General features: G+C 45.9%; 1 protein-coding gene across 12 annotated transcripts in view; it reads right to left on the minus strand.

Moving 5' to 3' along the window:
* LOC109872649 (ryanodine receptor 1) overlaps positions 1 to 14906 on the minus strand; it is a 68782-nt gene that overhangs the window by 25673 nt on the left and 28203 nt on the right. For 8 of the 12 annotated variants that reach the window (XM_031807820.1, XM_031807819.1, XM_031807816.1 and 5 more), the window contains exons 44-77: positions 14710 to 14804; positions 14470 to 14605; positions 14175 to 14364; positions 13936 to 14050; positions 13701 to 13821; positions 13290 to 13459; positions 12891 to 13111; positions 12529 to 12619; positions 12230 to 12370; positions 11937 to 12100; positions 11387 to 11465; positions 11206 to 11295; positions 10941 to 11084; positions 10752 to 10829; positions 10577 to 10652; positions 10357 to 10480; positions 10163 to 10278; positions 9969 to 10036; positions 9720 to 9841; positions 9463 to 9512; positions 9311 to 9371; positions 9078 to 9204; positions 8862 to 8973; positions 8658 to 8739; positions 8430 to 8560; positions 7977 to 8297; positions 7648 to 7888; positions 6987 to 7074; positions 6254 to 6346; positions 5533 to 5547; positions 2808 to 2978; positions 2609 to 2668; positions 2369 to 2503; positions 1894 to 2006 (exon numbers count right to left, since the gene is read on the minus strand). In XM_031807820.1, the coding sequence (XP_031663680.1) occupies positions 1894 to 2006; positions 2369 to 2503; positions 2609 to 2668; positions 2808 to 2978; positions 5533 to 5547; positions 6254 to 6346; positions 6987 to 7074; positions 7648 to 7888; positions 7977 to 8297; positions 8430 to 8560; positions 8658 to 8739; positions 8862 to 8973; positions 9078 to 9204; positions 9311 to 9371; positions 9463 to 9512; positions 9720 to 9841; positions 9969 to 10036; positions 10163 to 10278; positions 10357 to 10480; positions 10577 to 10652; positions 10752 to 10829; positions 10941 to 11084; positions 11206 to 11295; positions 11387 to 11465; positions 11937 to 12100; positions 12230 to 12370; positions 12529 to 12619; positions 12891 to 13111; positions 13290 to 13459; positions 13701 to 13821; positions 13936 to 14050; positions 14175 to 14364; positions 14470 to 14605; positions 14710 to 14804 (4141 nt within the window). The remainder of the gene's footprint in view (positions 1 to 1893; positions 2007 to 2368; positions 2504 to 2608; positions 2669 to 2807; positions 2979 to 5532; positions 5548 to 6253; positions 6347 to 6986; positions 7075 to 7647; positions 7889 to 7976; positions 8298 to 8429; positions 8561 to 8657; positions 8740 to 8861; positions 8974 to 9077; positions 9205 to 9310; positions 9372 to 9462; positions 9513 to 9719; positions 9842 to 9968; positions 10037 to 10162; positions 10279 to 10356; positions 10481 to 10576; positions 10653 to 10751; positions 10830 to 10940; positions 11085 to 11205; positions 11296 to 11386; positions 11466 to 11936; positions 12101 to 12229; positions 12371 to 12528; positions 12620 to 12890; positions 13112 to 13289; positions 13460 to 13700; positions 13822 to 13935; positions 14051 to 14174; positions 14365 to 14469; positions 14606 to 14709; positions 14805 to 14906) is intronic. The other 4 variants (XM_031807822.1, XM_031807821.1, XM_031807817.1 and 1 more) reach the window with 1 other exon arrangement.

Here is a 14906-nt window from a genome sequence, read left to right on the forward strand (position 1 = left end):
TTAAAAGGGCCTATTTTATATAATGAATATGAATTTGGAGGGCAGAAATGATTAAATATTAAAGCATTAAAGGCATCAATCATACAAAAGTTATAATTCAATCCAAACGGGTTCTCTAGCAAATTAGTAAGAACGTCTCCCCCATGTTCAAGAATGGCCTTTTTCCCTTTATTCAGATTACAACCTCTCACTTTCGTTTATTTGAAAACGATAAACAAATATTGCTATTTTTAAAACAGGCCATAGAAAGTTGGTTGCAATTTCAGTTTAATCAACCAGAAAAGACAGAACAAATAATACAACAAATATTGTGGTTACTCAAATATAACAGAACCTTTCTCTAGGAGACAGAATGCGTCTTCTTCCTGAGCGGTATGGCGGCTGCGTGGTCCCATGGTCTTTATACTTGCGTACTATTGTTTGTACAGATGAAGGAGGTACCTTCAGGAGTTTGGAAATTGCTCGCAAGGATGAAACAGACTTTTTTTCTAAGGTTTTGGCTGATTTCTTTTGATTTTCCAATTATGTCTAGCAAAGAGGCACTGAGTTTGAAGATAGGTCTTGAAATACATCCACAGGTACACCTCCAATTGACTCAAATTATGTCAATTTGCCTATCAGAAGCTTCTAAAGCCATGTCATAATTTTCTGGAATTTTCCAAGCTGTTTAAAGGCACAGTCAACTTAGTGGACTTGAAATTGTGATACAGTGAATTCTAAGTGAAATAATCTGTCTGTAAACAATTGTTGGAAAAATGACTTGTGTCATGCACAAAGTAGATGTCCTAACCGACCTGCCAAAAATATAGTTTGTTAACAAGAAATTTGCGGAGTGGTTGAAAAACAAGTTTTAATGACTCCAACCTAAGTGTATGTAAACTTCCGACTTCAACTGTGTATAACGTTTACATACATATAGGTTGGAGTCATTAAAACTGCCAAGTTCTCATTTATAACTGCGACCTGGCCAAGATGAAGTAAAGCAGTGTGGCACAAACAACAACACAGAGTTACACATGGAATAAACAAACATACAGTCAATAACACAATATGAAAAAAAGTATATATATACAGTGTGTGCAAATTAAGTAAGATAAGGGAGGTAAGGCAATAAATAGGCCATAGTGGCAAAATAATTACAATTCAGCAATTAAACACTGGAGTGATAGATGTGCAGAAGATGAATGTGCAAGTAGAGATACTTGGGTGCAAAGGAGAAAAAAAACAGTATGGGGATGAGGTAGTTGGATGGGATATTTATAGATGGGCTGTGTACAGGTGCAGTGATCTGTGAGCTGCTCTGACAGCTGGTGCTTAAAGTTAGTGAGGGAGATATGAGTCTCCAGCTTCAACTGTAAATACGCACGCACACACGCGCGGCACACACGCGCGGCACACACGCGCGGCACACACGCGCGGCACACACGCGCGGCACACACGCGCGGCACACACGCGCGGCACACACGCGCGGCACACACGCGCGGCACACACGCGCGGCACACACGCGCGGCACACACGCGCGGCACACACGCGCGGCACACACGCGCGGCACACACGCGCGGCACACACGCGCGGCACACACGCGCGGCACACACGCCCACAATATATTTTCTACATTGTAGAACAATAGTGAAGACATCAAAACTATGAAATAACACATAGAATCATGTAGTAACCAAAAAAGTGTTAAAACAAATCAAAATATATTTTAGATTTTAGATTCTTCAAAGTAGACACCCTTTGCCTTGATGACAGCATTGCACACACTTGGCATTCTCTCAACATATAGGCTCTTAATGTTCATATGTGTTCTAAATACATTCTTAATGTTTTGTACATTGTGTATATGTGTGTATATGTGTTTGGATACAAGGCTGTAGTAGTCTCTCTGACCTGGGTAGGTTGTAGAGTGGCGTCATCCTAAAGCAGGCTACCACAGCCTTGCGTCTCTGCTTGGACAGCAGTTTGTGCCACACCATCTTCTTGGATTTGAAAGGGTGCTCCGTCTAAGTGAGAGAAGAAAGAACTGAGAGAAACAGCACCACTGACATCATGCCATGTGTGTTAAGTAGGATTATAGGGAGGCTGTAGGATTATATTGATGCTGTAGGATTATATTGACGCTGTAGGATTATATTGATGCTGTAGGATTATATTGACGCTGTGGGATTATATTGACGCTGTGGGATTATATTGACGCTGTGGGATTATATTGACGCTGTGGGATTATATTGACACTGTGGGATTATATTGACGCAGTAGGATTATATTGACGCTGTAGGATTATATTGACGCTGTAGGATTATATTGACGCTGTAGGATTATATTGACGCTGTAGGTTTGAACATGTGTGTATTACTCTACTCACCACCTCAATGTGATAGAGCACAGCTGACACCTCCTGCACCCTCTTCACCACCTTCTCTGGAGCGTCAGCATCCTCAGCCTTCCCTGCCATCTCCTTATACAGGGACATCTGCCAGCGCATGGACGGGTTCTCTACCTGGACACAACACACACACACACACACACTGCAGCTGGGGGAACACACACTGCAGCTGGAGGAACAACATGTATCACTTTCCTGTACCTACCCACTCCATCTTACCTTGCCTTGAAGATGCAGGTTGTTTTGCAAGAACTCCCTTACTTCCTCATCAGTGTCCCTCTGGAAGAAAATGTTTTGCTATTTATTTTGGGAACAATTTCTTTGTCTAGATATACAGCCCTATGGTCCGGCACATAAGACTAGTCTACATGGTTAGTATGGCAGAGTTATTCAAGACAGCCGAGAGAGGGCACACTACCAACGAGTATCGGATCTTGGCCAGGTTGATAAGCTCGTGATCAGCAGGGGAGCACATGTTGAGGCCGATGGGGAGCATCTTTTTCAGGGCAGCCACAATAAGTGACGTCTGCACCGAGTAACGGTCTCCCCGTCTCTTCTTCTTGGTACGCTCCACGTCTGAGCCACCAGCCTGGAGAACATAAGGAGGGACCAAGGCGTTACGCATGTCTTCCTCATACATACGGTTGGCGCCACAACCACTATGCGGTGGCACTGTACCACGTATCAAGTAACACTGCTTAGCATTGAACCCATGACAGCACTGATTCAATGTCACAACACGCATTATTCCCAACTTGCTACTTGTATTCCAGTGGACATGTGACCATTTCTTCTCATTTGAATGACCTGTTGAGTTAGACAGTGTCCCCCTACCTGTTCACCCGGACAGTAGCTATCACAATGCCAATAATTAACACCCTGTAATATCAAGAGCCATGGACTCCTTTCTGAACCCTTCAGTCTAGGTCACTTCCTTTACATTACCATATCCTTCAGTGTTTGCGGCATGTGGACAAGCAATGTACTGAATGAGCAACCTACGGATACCCGGAATGAGGGCTACATCTCAGCACCATAATGATCTGAATCTCTGAACTCCTGGCTGGAAAGGGGAGGGGAATGTGAGAATGTAATACTGTATTGAGAAGGACTGGGGGGGTTGGGGCTGGGGGGGGGGGGGGGGGGGTGATGGGGTTGGTGGACGACAACTGAAAGGAATCATTCTAATCTGTAGGACAGGAAATCAGTCAAACTGCACATTTAAAAACATGCTTACAAAACACACATTAAGTCCACATGAAAAACCATCCAGCATTCGATGGAAACACTGGTGAAAAATAACCTTCTACGGTATGTTTCTCAGGTGAGTTTGGCACCAGTAGAACTAGGTGAAGAATGACGAATGACAATACGTTATATGGTGTCGGAGAGTAACAGATGCTCCTGTTGAAAACACACATAACAATTTGCTGTTAGTAGCATCATGTTGATGGGAACTAGAATCAGACTGAAGGTGTTAGCTACCAACTAGCAAATCACACAAGCAAACCAAAATGTCCGTGGGATACGTTCTGTCGCCCCTGTGCTCTACTCCCGTACTCCTGTGCTGTTTCTGTGAGGGAACATTGTCTGTTGTCTGCCCTCTATGACGTCCCCAGCAAGCTTGTATGCGTGTGTCATACAGCAGGCTGAGGATGGCCAAAGGAGTGAAGATAACAGAGGAGCCCATAGTAATGGCCGCCCCACAGAACAGGAGAGGATGCAAAGCCCATAGAGATCCTATTAAATTAGATAAATGCACTGAAGGACTAAGGGAATCTGCAGTGGTGAAAAGTGAGAACAATGAGTTACAGTGAACTGCTCTACGTAGATGCAGCTCAGAGTACGCCCTTCATGCCGAAAAAAGTGCATCTAGCTTTTCCCCGTTACGTTTCCCTGTGAGTGTGTGTGTGAGTGGTAGGAGTGTTTCAAAGCCACTGATAAGTCCAGGCAGATTCAACCGCTTCTCCAAACCAGTACTTCAATGCAAGGAGTGTGTTACGAATAAGGCTCGTTTAGAGGAAGGTGGGTGTGATGGTTTTAGGGAAGATTTTAGAAGACAGGATTGATTAAAATAGAATGAGGTGAGGTAAAGTCACATCAGGCATATTCTACATAGGGTAGTATAGAGCTTGTCCCAGAGACCTGCTTCAGTCCTGTTAAATATAGTGTCAGGTCAAGGTTAAAGTGGGACAGGTGGGTGGGTGGAGACTGACTGGGGGATATGAAGAAGCTAAGCAATGGTCTGACAGTTAAAGGGAGTGAGTGCTGAGCGCAGAGAGGGGGGCTAACATCCCCTTGCGGAGTGAGCTTGATCACAAACGCTATAGACCAACCAACCTTCAACAGAAAAGTAAAAGACATGACAGGATGACTCCAACCCAACTACAATCAACTAAGTGCAAACTCATTGGCAGGATGATGGCACTCTGCTCCCACTGCTGCTTTGGGCAGGCCTAGTGCGGAGCCTAGTGCCATGAGCCCGACTCTAAGGCAGAGTACTTTCATCAAGCTCCTCCAGACTCCCCCCGTCACACACTGGCAGGACTGAGGGTGGCCCACGATGGCCCGGCCCTTCGTCCAATAGTGTTGTATCAGTATGCTGCTTTTCTCTGGCCTTTTCGACTGTGCCTGTCACACACTCGGTCACACAAGTGTGTTTATGAATGTCATTCTATGTAGATGACCAGTAAACGTTTTATGAGAGATTCAGAGCTGGACGTTTAGCTGAGTATATGTCACCGTCTAGATATGTGAACACAAGCCAGTCCCCAGTGTTGTCGACAGTGTAACTGGATCTAAAGCATATCAGTGACGCATGTAAGTCAATTCAGACCAACTGTTTTCTATTTCTGTGTGTCATCGTGCAGATATAAACATGCGAAATGCTGGACCCAGTTTCGTCCCATTGGTGTTGCGATAGAGTGCGAAACACGTAGCTAGTTACCGAGTGGACATGCACACCTGTCTCTATATACAAAGTATTTGGCCGCTAGCTGTGTGTGGGTGTTGTATTGGAACACGCTAGAAGTGTGGTGGTGGTGTCCCGGTGTGCCAGTGTGTCGGAGGGGTTGATGAAAAGCCCCTCAAAAGTGAGGTGCCATGCGGTCAGCACAGCGGTCGTGCAGAAACAAAATTCTAACCTCTGAGTCGCTGCCCTGGAAACCCAGCATCAACACAGAAAAAGAGGACAGGGGTCAAAGAGAGAACACTTAACACACCTGCTATCGCTACAATACTCGACCTCTCTACTGGCATATACACGGACTAATCTTATAGATTAGGATCGTATGCTTCTCTTAGTCCTCAAAACGGAGAGAGAGAGAGAGAGAGAGAGAGAGAGAGAGAGAGAGGCCAAGGCCGGCATGAAAAACATGGCTGAAAAGTTGCCAAAATGATCTAGCAAAAAAACCCACATTTTTTTTAAGGTTTCTAATATACAATACCTGCTGAAGACGTCGTAGGGAAAAGACTTGAAAGAAGAGGCTTTTCTGTGGGGTTATTGTCAGTGATGATACAGCATTGTGCTATGCAGATATTAAGTACACAGTTTTGAAAAATATACACCCGATTTGTATAGGTAAATTAAACACAATACGGTTTGCTCCAATAGGCTAGGAGAAGATCAAAAGATGAATTGACAATTAAGTACGTCAGACATCTTCTTTTTTTTTGTTGCTGTTGAAACATTTGAAAGCAAATGATGCAGGACGTGAAATGAAACGGCGGCTCCATGACCTCATTTATGATCAACGTTTCAGAAATCCATAGTCTCCCCCAAATCTGCTGGCATCAGTCTAACGTGTCACAACAGTTCAACGCTGAAGGTAACTGAACGGCTCTTTTAACCCCAGATGGTCTCACCTTGCTCATCTTGCTCTTGCTGTCAGCAGTGAGGAAAGACATGTTATTAATCTCATTCATCACCACAAAGTTCTGCTCCTCTCGCTTGAAGTTCTACAGAGACACAAGAAAGAGAAAGAAAAGGAACAACAATAACAATAATAATAGATTGGGTTAATATAGCACCAACTGAGGTACTCAAAGAGCTTTTCACAGTAAGGGGGAAACTCACCTCATCCACCACCAATGTGTGGCACTCACCTGGGTGACGCATGGCAACCATTTTGTGCCAGAAAGCTCACCACACATCAGCTAGCATGGTGGAGCGGTAAGGAGTGATATATGCCAATTAAGAATGATTAGGTGGCCATGATGGCAATGGGGCCAGGTCGGTAATTTAACCAGGACCCCGGGGTAAACGCCCCTACTGATACGAAAAGTGCCATGGGAGTTTTGAATGACCACAGAGAGTCAGGACACCCGTTTAACGTCCCATCCGAAAGATGGCACCCTACACAGGGCAATGTCCCCTTCACTGCCCTGGGGCATTGGGATTCGATCATTTTAAGACCAGAGAGAAGTGTGCCCCATACTGGCCCTCCAACACCACTTCAAGCAGCATCTGGTCCCCCATCGAGGAACCGATCAGGACCAACCCTGCTTAGCTTCAGAGGCAAACTGGCAGTGGGATGCAGGGTGGTCTGCTGCTGGTGATATGACAGAGAAAGTGGTCACCTTTCAACCATTTACTCACATGAGATTTGGACCAGAAGATGAAGACCTCTCCAACCATTCTGAAGAGCTCCTCTGCATCTGGGTCAGGGCATGTCAACCACCTCGCCCTGCAAATGGAGGACATCTCTTTAAGGATTTAGTGACCAAGAGACCGCCAACACCACAACACACATGTAGGCAAAGACAACTGGCAGGGGGAATGGTGTCAAGACTTCTGCCGAAGTCGATTGTTCGGTCGGTGCTCGGCGGTCGACATTACCGGTCTTCTAGCCATCATTGATCCATTTTTCATTCTCCATTGGTTTTGTCTTGTCTTCCTACACACCTGGTTCCAATCCCATTAATTACATGTTGTGTATTTAACCCTCTGTTTCCCCTCATGTCATGAGATTGTTTGTTTTCTATGCTTGTGTATTTTGGATTGGTGCGCGACGGGTTCTTGTGCCCACTTTTATTTATTATTGTACTTTGGCTTTGGAGTTTTGTTAAACGTTATTAAACTACTCCATTTATACCAAGTTCGATTCTCCTGCGCCTGACTTCCCTGACACCTACACACACGGCATTACAAATGTCTTTTGGCATGGAATGTTAGCATACAGTAGAATACTGGATATGAAAGGGTGTACATTTCTAAAGAAAAAAACATGACTGGCCACTGGTTTGCCTGTGTGCTGTACCTGTTATTGTCCACATAGCGGATGAGGAGAGGGTAGAGGGCGTACAGGTCCCTGCAGAGCACAGCAAACTCATCCCTGATGGTGCCCTCCTCCTCATCCCCCTCGGCCTTCCCCTCCATACGCAGGTGGTCCTCCTCGGCCACCACCTTCCCTGTCCTCTTCTTCAGCTTCTCCATGGTGGGGATGAAATGGGACTTGAGCATCTCTGGCCTGGCCCTGCTCACAATAGGCTGGGAGAAGACTAGGGATAGAAGAGGAGTGGCCATGGTGAGATGGCAAGAAAACAAACAGACAGGCATAGTACACACACAGCATTGTGGCAACCTCACCAGCCAGCCTCTTCATCCAGGATGCCTCGTCAATGCCCAGGTTGTTGACCACGATCTTCATGATGCTGCCCAGCAGCTGGTTGAGCTGGTCAGAGGTGACGTCGGTGCAGATCTGGCCCTCCAGCTCAGGGAAGTTCTCTAATCCTCTCTCCCACCAGCGGGGCAGGTAGTTACACAGCATGGGCAGAGTGATCTCGATCACATGGGGCATCTCAGTGTAACGGGCACCTGATTCTGCCAAGTCCCCGATCTCTTTCAGCAGAACGTCTAGCTCTGGTATGTCCTGGCATAACTCCTGGACCTCGTTGGGCAGACCCAAGACTATGGACATGGACAGAGACAGAGACAGAGAGACAGAGAGAGAGAGACGGGAGGTTAGAGGAGAGAGTGTTGAGGAACTCAAAAGTCAGGGGTTGGACAGAGAACACGTCACAGGAGCAGATGGACACTCACTGGCTCTTTCTCTGGGGCTCTTGGTGGTGTAAACCGAGAAGGCATTGTACTCATTGAGATGGGGCTCGAGGTAGGCCACAGGCATAGCAGCCGCCAGATGGGCCAGACACTCCCCCAGGGCTGGCCTCTGTCTGGAGGAGGGATGTCATGGCCAGTCAAACTCACAGATGATCAGGTTTGTATTGCTGTACTGTTAACACAGAGAAACAGAGCCTGATCCAGACTCACCTCTCCACATGAGGGTTCTTGACACTGCCCAGGGAGTAGATGGCGCACATGATGCGGTAACACGACATCTGGAGATCATCCACTGACCACCACGAACACACATAAACACACATTTTATCAACAAGACACCTTTTCAAAGTTTTGAGAGTAAGTAAACTGGAATGCTGTGTCATCACATGAATGCTGTGATGGCATATGACTCACGCATGACATCATCTCCAAACTGGTGCTGAGAGATGTGGTCGAACAGGGAGGTGAGGACTGGGAGCAGAGCAATGGTGGTGTAGTTGATGTTCTGGGACACGCCTTTCACCTGCTGTAGACGGACCATACAGTAGGACAAGACATTTCAGACCAAAAGGCAAAAGTTCTGGAATTGTTCAATTCCTACCTGTTCTCTTGTAGACACTCTGCTCTTACCTGGTTGCCTTTCGACACCTTGCCCAGTTTGAGGTTCTCCACCATCTTCTCGATATCATCAGCTGCACCCTCAAAGAACGACCGGAGCCCTGCCTTCACAATCTCAGGCCCAGACTTCATCACCGTCCTGAGGAATTCAGAGCAGGGAGGGGAAAAGTACGGCTATGAGAAAATCTTGATCCAATACCTTTGTATTCGGATTGTGAAAACATTTCAGACAAGTGCCCGATTACCTTGCATCGAGTGATCGTGCCAGGATGTGAAGACAATTGACAATAGCAGCAGCGTCGTTCCCTTAAATAGTGCAGAGGAAAACATAAGGGAAAAGACAACGGCTGACTGGACCAGACAGAACTAAATCATCAGGACAATGCAGATGTCTTACCGAAGAGAGAAACTCTGTGTCTCACCAGAGCAGCCATTTTACAGAAGATACTACGACAGGAGAGAAATCCAACAGAAAAGAGGCGGAAATGCAGAGAAAGGGAATGAATTATGAAAATAAAGGTAAGAGAAAAGGAGAAATTACAGCACAGGTTCAAAAGAGAGACTTGAGAGGATGAATAGAGATAAAAGTGTCTAAAGTCGACTAACTAAAGTGAGGCGTAACAATATCCTTAAGACGGTGTGACCGAGAGTTACCTGGCAATCATCTCTTTCTCCTTGTTAGAGGAATGTCCTCCACTACCCAGGACTTTGGCCGGTGTGGACAGGAAGTACAGACAGTGGTTTTTAAAGTACTGGTTGATCAGGGGCAACAAGATCTGAGACAAACACAGTTCATCATCACATATATCGTTATACCCCTGCAGGAAACATGTAACAGCTGAATCAAATGTCATCTGTCCTCCCCTCGAAAACGGGCCTGTTTCAAAGTGATTCTGCTCTCACCTTGGCAAAGAATTTGATCTCCTGCTCATGAGGCGACTTCTCCACTCTGCCACTGCTCACCACAGCCTCTGGAAAAAAACACACAGGAAAAAGATTTTGGAGTGTTGTTAACAAGTGAAATGTCAACACTGACATTAACTGAGCATTATTTAATTGGTTATTATCATCCACCCTCCTCCCAGAGTGCACTCTACCAAGATGAGCTATGAACTCTTGGGCGATCTCCATCCACTTCAACAGCTTCTGCAGGAAACCATAGGCAAAGCGCTTCTCGATAGATGAGATGTCTGACTCCATGTCTTTCATTCCTCTAGAGAAAGCATTAAAAAGCATGACTTGTTAATACATAGGCAGTTGCTTCGATGACGTCAATGACTTCTCCTTTTACCTGGTGACTGCATATCCATTGAGTTGAAGAAATTTGAGAAGCTCGTGAGCCTTTTCCCTGTCTCGTGCCTTCTCCTTCGCTGTCAGGGTGTCATAGGGCACAAGCAAAGGGTGGGCGCCTCCTCCTACACACAGTCAAAGCACACAGAGTTGCCATTAACTTTGCCAAAAGTGAAAGATGAAAGGTGACCCCCCCACCGCAAAACAGAATGACCTCTGACCTTTGGACTGCAGCTCCATCTTTTTTTTTCGACCCCAGGTGTTGTGATAGTTCTCTGCAAGTTGTTCTGCCATTGACTGGGCAAATGAGACATTAAAAGAAGGAAAAAAACCATGGTAAAAAAAGAACGTGTGAAGCAAATAAGACGGACGGTCCAGACTTCAGCGTCATCATACCTGCAGCTCTCTTGACAGTGCCGTGTGGGAGATTTCAATTGGTTGGGGACTGTAGCCATGGCTGGGGTCATATGTTGCCTGAAATACACATATTTGTATTCGTAACATTCATTAAGACTTTTCATCATCTCTGTCTGATCTGAAAAACGGTTTTTCCATCCTTTTTTTGATATTCCCACTTCTCTGTACCTGCGCAGTCTGAGAGATCTTCCGGGCTGCCTTCTTCTGCTCAGTCTTGGCTTCATCTCCTTCCCTCGTTTGATCCAGAGTCCACTCCCATGCAATCATGGCCTTCATGGACTCTTTGATGGGCCAACGGTAGATCTCTTTGTCCTATAAAGGGAAGAGATCGTTACAGGCTGAGGGCATCAGTGAGCAGCAACATAAAGACCTTCCGGTGGTTGACAGAAATCACTATGCATTGCGGAAGAAAATGATCAACTGTGCCTCTTACCTTCTCGGAGAATGTTTTGTACGGTCGGAGCATGGGGTGAGTTTTCGAATTTTCATCCAACATCTCTCCATACGTCCAATTATTCTGAATCTGCAGGTGCACAGACATGCAGCAAATTACTTCAGTTGCACAGTACATTGTACTGATACACAGACACTCCAAGTTGATATTTTTTTCTGACCTTTTCAAAAGCCCATTTGTCATGTGTGTACTCAGCATATCTGTTGATGAAGCCATCCAATCTCTCAGGGATGATAGTACTAGAATACAAAACATCGTAAACTTCAGTACTCCATAGTCATAACTTACTATACAGTAGCTAAAAGCAGAGGATATTGCGTAATATTTATGAAAATATCAACACTGTCGGTTGATACGGTGTCTTATCTATTTAAGCTATAAGGCCCGAGGAGGTGTGGTATATGGCCAATATACCACGGCTAAGGGCTGTTCTTACACAAGACGCAACGCGGAGTGCCTGGACACAGCCCTTAGCTGTGGTATATTGGCCATACATCACAACCCCCCGAAGAGCCTTATCGCTATTATAAACTGGTTACCAACGCAATTAGAGCAGTAAAACAAATGCCTCGTCATACCCGTAGTATACGGTCTAATATATACCATGGCCTTCAGCCAATCAGCATTCAGGGCTCAAACCACCCAGTTTATAATTTGTTTTAGAGTATTTTCCTATTGGTTTACTGCCTTCTCCCATTCCAGGGTCTTACTTTGTGGTCTCCACTGGTTTGGGATCAAAGTTTCCCTCTGCATCCACCAAAGCTTTCTTCTCAGTCTTGGAGGAGTAGCTGGCATCTACATAATCTGGAGGGATGGCCCCAGCAATGGCGCATATGCACGGCATGGCAATTTTGAACAGCTCAGCATCAAATTTCTGAAACCAGAACCAGAGGACATAGTGAAATATTTTCTATACAACGATATACCATATCAACGGTTTCTTATTGGAGGCAAACATTTCCTAGGTTTCCATGCAGCTGATAGAGCAGTGTAATAGTGTAACCTTGTGGGCCAGGGACTCAAAGATGCCCCAGAAGAGTTTGCGGGTGAGATGCAGCTCCTCCTCGGATGACACTCCAAAGTTGCCCCAGCCGTTGGGCAGGCAATAGTACTTCCAACAACGCTCATAGTGATTGGTCAAAAGCTGCAGCCAACAAAATAACATTATGAAATCAGCTTAATCTGACATACTAACATCTGGATGATAAATTCATTGACTATCTTGACGTGGCCATCTTCATTTAGTTGTTTTGTTTCTATAACGTTTTGATTGTCCAATGACAGGTTAAGACATGTCCATACCTTGAGTGGCATTTTGGCATATTCATTGAGAATTGGCACATCAAATACCAGCCTTCTCAACAGGTGTTGTAACATGGATGGCCGCAGATTCCTAGGAAATAGAGGCAAATAAATAAGCGCATGTAAATAATCTGAATAAATAATAATAAATAAATAAATGCATCAAGCATGGTTAAACAACTCACTAAAAGTGCACTGTGCAAATAGCTTACGGAAGAGGACATCCCAATGTCCAGGAGACATTAACATTAACTTATAGGGGAAACAAAGACAGAAATTCCACTTACGCAATGCAGAAAGACAGATTGTTAGATAACGACAGTTGGAAGGTGAACCGTGCCAGGGCAATAAGTCCAACTCACTTGCACAAAGCCATGAGACACTCCTCTATGACATCTCTCTGGGCCTTAGTGAAGGCTCGTCCGCGGGACAGCCGGTAGATGGTGTGCAGCATAGAGTCGATCATGATGGCCCGGTGGTCAGTCCCGGCGAACAAAAAGGCACACTTGGTGATGAGGGGCAGCACGGCCAGAGAGAGGTAGCGGTTCAGAGCCAGGGCCATCTCTGTGGTGCAGAATGCCGCCTAGTGGGGAGAGATCCATTTAAACGGTCATATTCTCTGCATTCAAAAGAACACACTACCCTTTCAATACAAAGCAAGTGTTCATATGACGCCTATATCAAAGAGGAGCATAAGAGCAGACAAAGTGAATGCCTTATGTAGTGTATATGAGTAGTGAGAGAGAGAAAGGATGACTCACTGTGTCCAGAGAAGCAGCTGCCCTCATGTCAGGCAGGAAGCCCACCTCCAGCACATGAAGCAGGAAGTCTTGGTTGTCAATACCATACACTCTGTCAAGGAACAGCACCATGGGAGCCTTGTGGTCCGGCACAAAACTGGAAGACATCTTGGGTTCAATGACGCTGTTATCTAGACATCACAAAAAGACAGAGGGTTGAAGAAGACAGAGGATTGAAGTTGAAGAGGAGAATAATGTTAGGATTCACATTATTTAACGATTCTGACTAATTACAGATATAAAATGGAATATATTATGATCAAACTAAACTTAAACCCTCTTTAGTTCCATTTCCTCATCAAGAGGTTAAGATTCTTTCCTTGAGCCAGCACAAGAGTTCATTGAATCCAAACGGTTTTGCCTCTGACTCACCTTTTCCAAAGTCTGGTATCTGGACAGAGAGGCTGATGACTCCCACAAGGTCCTCCATAGGCACCAGGGACCTCAGAATGGCCCTGATCCTCAGAGCCTCGCCCTTCCCAGCCTGGATCAACTGCGGGGCCAAACAAAAAAATAGCAACGTCTTAGAATGAACCGCAGCAGCTTGCCAGCTCCATTCCATAACCCTTGGCTTCTCTCTTAATGTTTTCCAACGCTCAGTACTCACATGCATCTCTGGGGCGCAGCGTCCCAGCAAGTCAATGAGAGCTGAGTAGAAGGACATGATGGCATTCCCCAGGTGAACCTTGTTCTCCTCATGCTGCTCTTCCCCACCAGGGAACCTACCAGTGAAAAGGAAGAATCAACACGCAGGCCCAAAACTTGTCAAAGGAGAACGTGTTCTCATCTACTACACTAGTAAATACTGTAGATATTCAATCAGTCCCTCAGTGGTTTGGCTCTTACATGCCGGGGAAGCGCCTGTCTTTCTTCACAGTTGGGCCGTCCCTGGCAGGGTCTTCAGAGATCTTGATGGCCTCCTCTATAGCAGCCAGCAGGCCGTTCCCACCCTCTCCTCTCAGAGCCGGGCCAAAACACTCTGGCCGACGGATCAGAAGACGCACCACCACATTGGCATTCTCCTCTACGCTCTCTCCTACAGGGGGGCATAGAGCCAAACCACGCTCAGTGATGAAAGGTAAACAGAAAGACATCATCCCAACAGTAGTGTATTCCATTACGAGGTCCGCAAAACACAGACCATTGACGAAGACAGCGAAGCGGAGGAAGTCCAGGTATTTCTCCCCGCCACACGGGTTCCAGCCAATGTCAGGGTAACCCTTAGCCAGGAGCTGGGGACAACTCTGGAGCCCACAGCCTGCGAGGTACTTCACCACCTGGGAGGAAAAACACAGGACAAAAGAGGCAGAAAGAGAGATGACCAATGTGCTATATGCGGCCACATCAGAGAAACTGCACGTGTTTGTTGAGGCTGTCCAACCTTCTCCAGGTCTTGTTCCTGTAGAGCCAGAGCCAGCTCATTGTTGTCAATGCAGGATGCTGCAGCCACGTCTAGAGGGGTGGAGCCACGCATTCCTGAAAGACATACATGACATGTTCAGTCCCAACACACAGCAAAACTATTCTGCCTTTAAAGGGATTATGTCAACCTAACCTTATCAGAATACAAACTTGTAT

The sequence above is a fragment of the Oncorhynchus kisutch genome, linkage group LG28 (genome assembly GCF_002021735.2).
Source record: "Oncorhynchus kisutch isolate 150728-3 linkage group LG28, Okis_V2, whole genome shotgun sequence".
In the NCBI taxonomy this organism is placed as follows: Eukaryota; Metazoa; Chordata; class Actinopteri; order Salmoniformes; family Salmonidae; genus Oncorhynchus; species Oncorhynchus kisutch.